Source organism: Egretta garzetta, unplaced genomic scaffold (assembly GCF_000687185.1).
Source record: "Egretta garzetta isolate BGI_Z169 unplaced genomic scaffold, ASM68718v1 scaffold1233, whole genome shotgun sequence".
NCBI classification, from domain to species: Eukaryota; Metazoa; Chordata; class Aves; order Pelecaniformes; family Ardeidae; genus Egretta; species Egretta garzetta.
In genome coordinates, this window is record NW_009259213.1 from 67280 (window position 1) to 68922 (window position 1643).

General features: G+C 64.3%; 1 protein-coding gene across 1 annotated transcript in view; it reads right to left on the bottom strand.

Annotated features, from left to right (window-relative positions):
- The window catches only part of LOC104123567 (dynein heavy chain 17, axonemal), a 26789-nt gene extending 25159 nt beyond the window's left edge, over positions 1 to 1630 (bottom strand). Inside the window, 5 exon segments of the mRNA XM_035891417.1 lie at positions 31 to 233; positions 383 to 499; positions 703 to 870; positions 1315 to 1398; positions 1479 to 1630. Of these exon segments, the coding sequence (XP_035747310.1) occupies positions 31 to 233; positions 383 to 499; positions 703 to 870; positions 1315 to 1398; positions 1479 to 1604 (698 nt within the window). The 5' untranslated portion in view covers positions 1605 to 1630.
- Positions 1631 to 1643: the final 13 nt, after the last annotated feature.

A 1643-nucleotide genomic window follows, 5' to 3' on the forward strand; every position in this document is an offset into this window, starting at 1 on the left:
GCGCGGCGCGCCTGCCGCTCCAGGGCCCACCGCAGCTGCCCGGCCACCGGCGTCATGTTTTTGTTGACGGCCGGGCCCCCTGCGTGCGGCGGCAGGGAAGCGGTCTGGGCGTCGTACAGCGCCTTCACATTGTCCAGCTCAGCGTTGAACATTCCCAGCAGGGCTGAGAAGTAAGGGGAAACCTCAGCCCTTATCAGAGGTCGCTCCAGCAGGGAGGCAAACATGTGCACCAGCTGCGGGAGGAAGAGGTGTTCTGTGCTCGGGAGCATCACCGCAACGGCCCGGGACCCCCCCCGGCGTCCCCTCCATGCGTGTGGGGGCAGGCAAAGATGCCCCGTGCCCCAGGGCAGGCCCCATCAGGCCGGGGAGGGGGCACAGGTACCTTCACAGCCGATGCCAGGCAGTTGCAGTCGTCAAAGCCTTGGCAGAGGATGGTGGCCAGGCGCCTGTCCACGTCCTGAACCTTCTCCTGGAATGCTGCAAAGTCCGTGTTCAGTTGCTGCAGCGAGAGCAAAACCATTTAAGTCTCTGCGCTTCCTTCCCAAACCCTTCCCGAAGGATTCGCGGAGCCCCGTGAGCTGCCCCAAAGCCGGCACGCGCGCTGCCGCGGGACAGGTTTATGCACAGGTCTGCCAGCGTGTCCCGGCGGCGATCTTTGTTAATTAGCAAATACGTGAGACTTCCACAGCAGCGCTTGCTCACCTCTTCTGCGGGGTCTAAGGGGTCGTATTTGCAATCGGCAAAACCCTTGAGGAGTTCAGAGACCTCCTCGTAGATCTGGAACACCTGGCTCCCGAGGACGCTTCCTCTCACTCCTCCCAGCTCTGCCTTCTCCAGCTTCAGAAACTCCACAGCTGTCTGGTACAGCTCCTGGCCAGCACAAACCGTCGTCTCAGCTGGCTCCTCTGGGGGGGCAAACCCCAGCTCTCCGTGCCCCCCGCCTTGCGGGTGCAGGAACTGCAGCACCAGTGCAGGGCTCTGTCCCGCAACTTCATCGCTCCAGAGGAGCATCCTTCCCGGGGGCATCCATCCTGCCCAGGGGCGCCCATCCTGCCCGGGGGCACCCATCCTGCCCGGGGGGCGCCCATCCTGCCCGGGGGGCGCAGGGGCACGGGTGGTGGGCTGGGAGCAATGCTGCTGCGATCCCAGCAAGGCTGGGCTCCCACCTCCCCTCTGCTCCTCGCCTGCACCAATGGCCCCAGTGTCAGAACAGAGTTTGCCGCTGTGCCTCTCTCAGGGAGCCCCCCCAGCAGCCCCGGGGCAGGGAGAGCCCACATGGGCCTGGTGCCGTGCCCCAAAACGCCATGCTGTCACCTCAATGGTCCTGAGCCTGTGCAAGAAGGCATCTGTTCGTCCGAAGATGAGGGAGGGGGGGAAGTCCCAGAGATGCGACTCCTCCTGGAAGCGGAGAGGGGCCGTCAGCGAGCAGAGCTGGCACGGACGGGGCCAGGCGGACCCGCGCCGTCCCCTGTACCCACCAGGAAATACACGGGCATCGTGTCGGAGCAGTAGATGCTGTAGGACTGGAAGAGCTTCTCGATGGTAGAAATGCCCAGTCTGATGCTGCTCAGGGTCTCCTCGGTTTCTCCTTGCAGCCCCTTCATCACGTCCTCGGGGCTCAGGAAGTTGCGGGTCTAGGACAG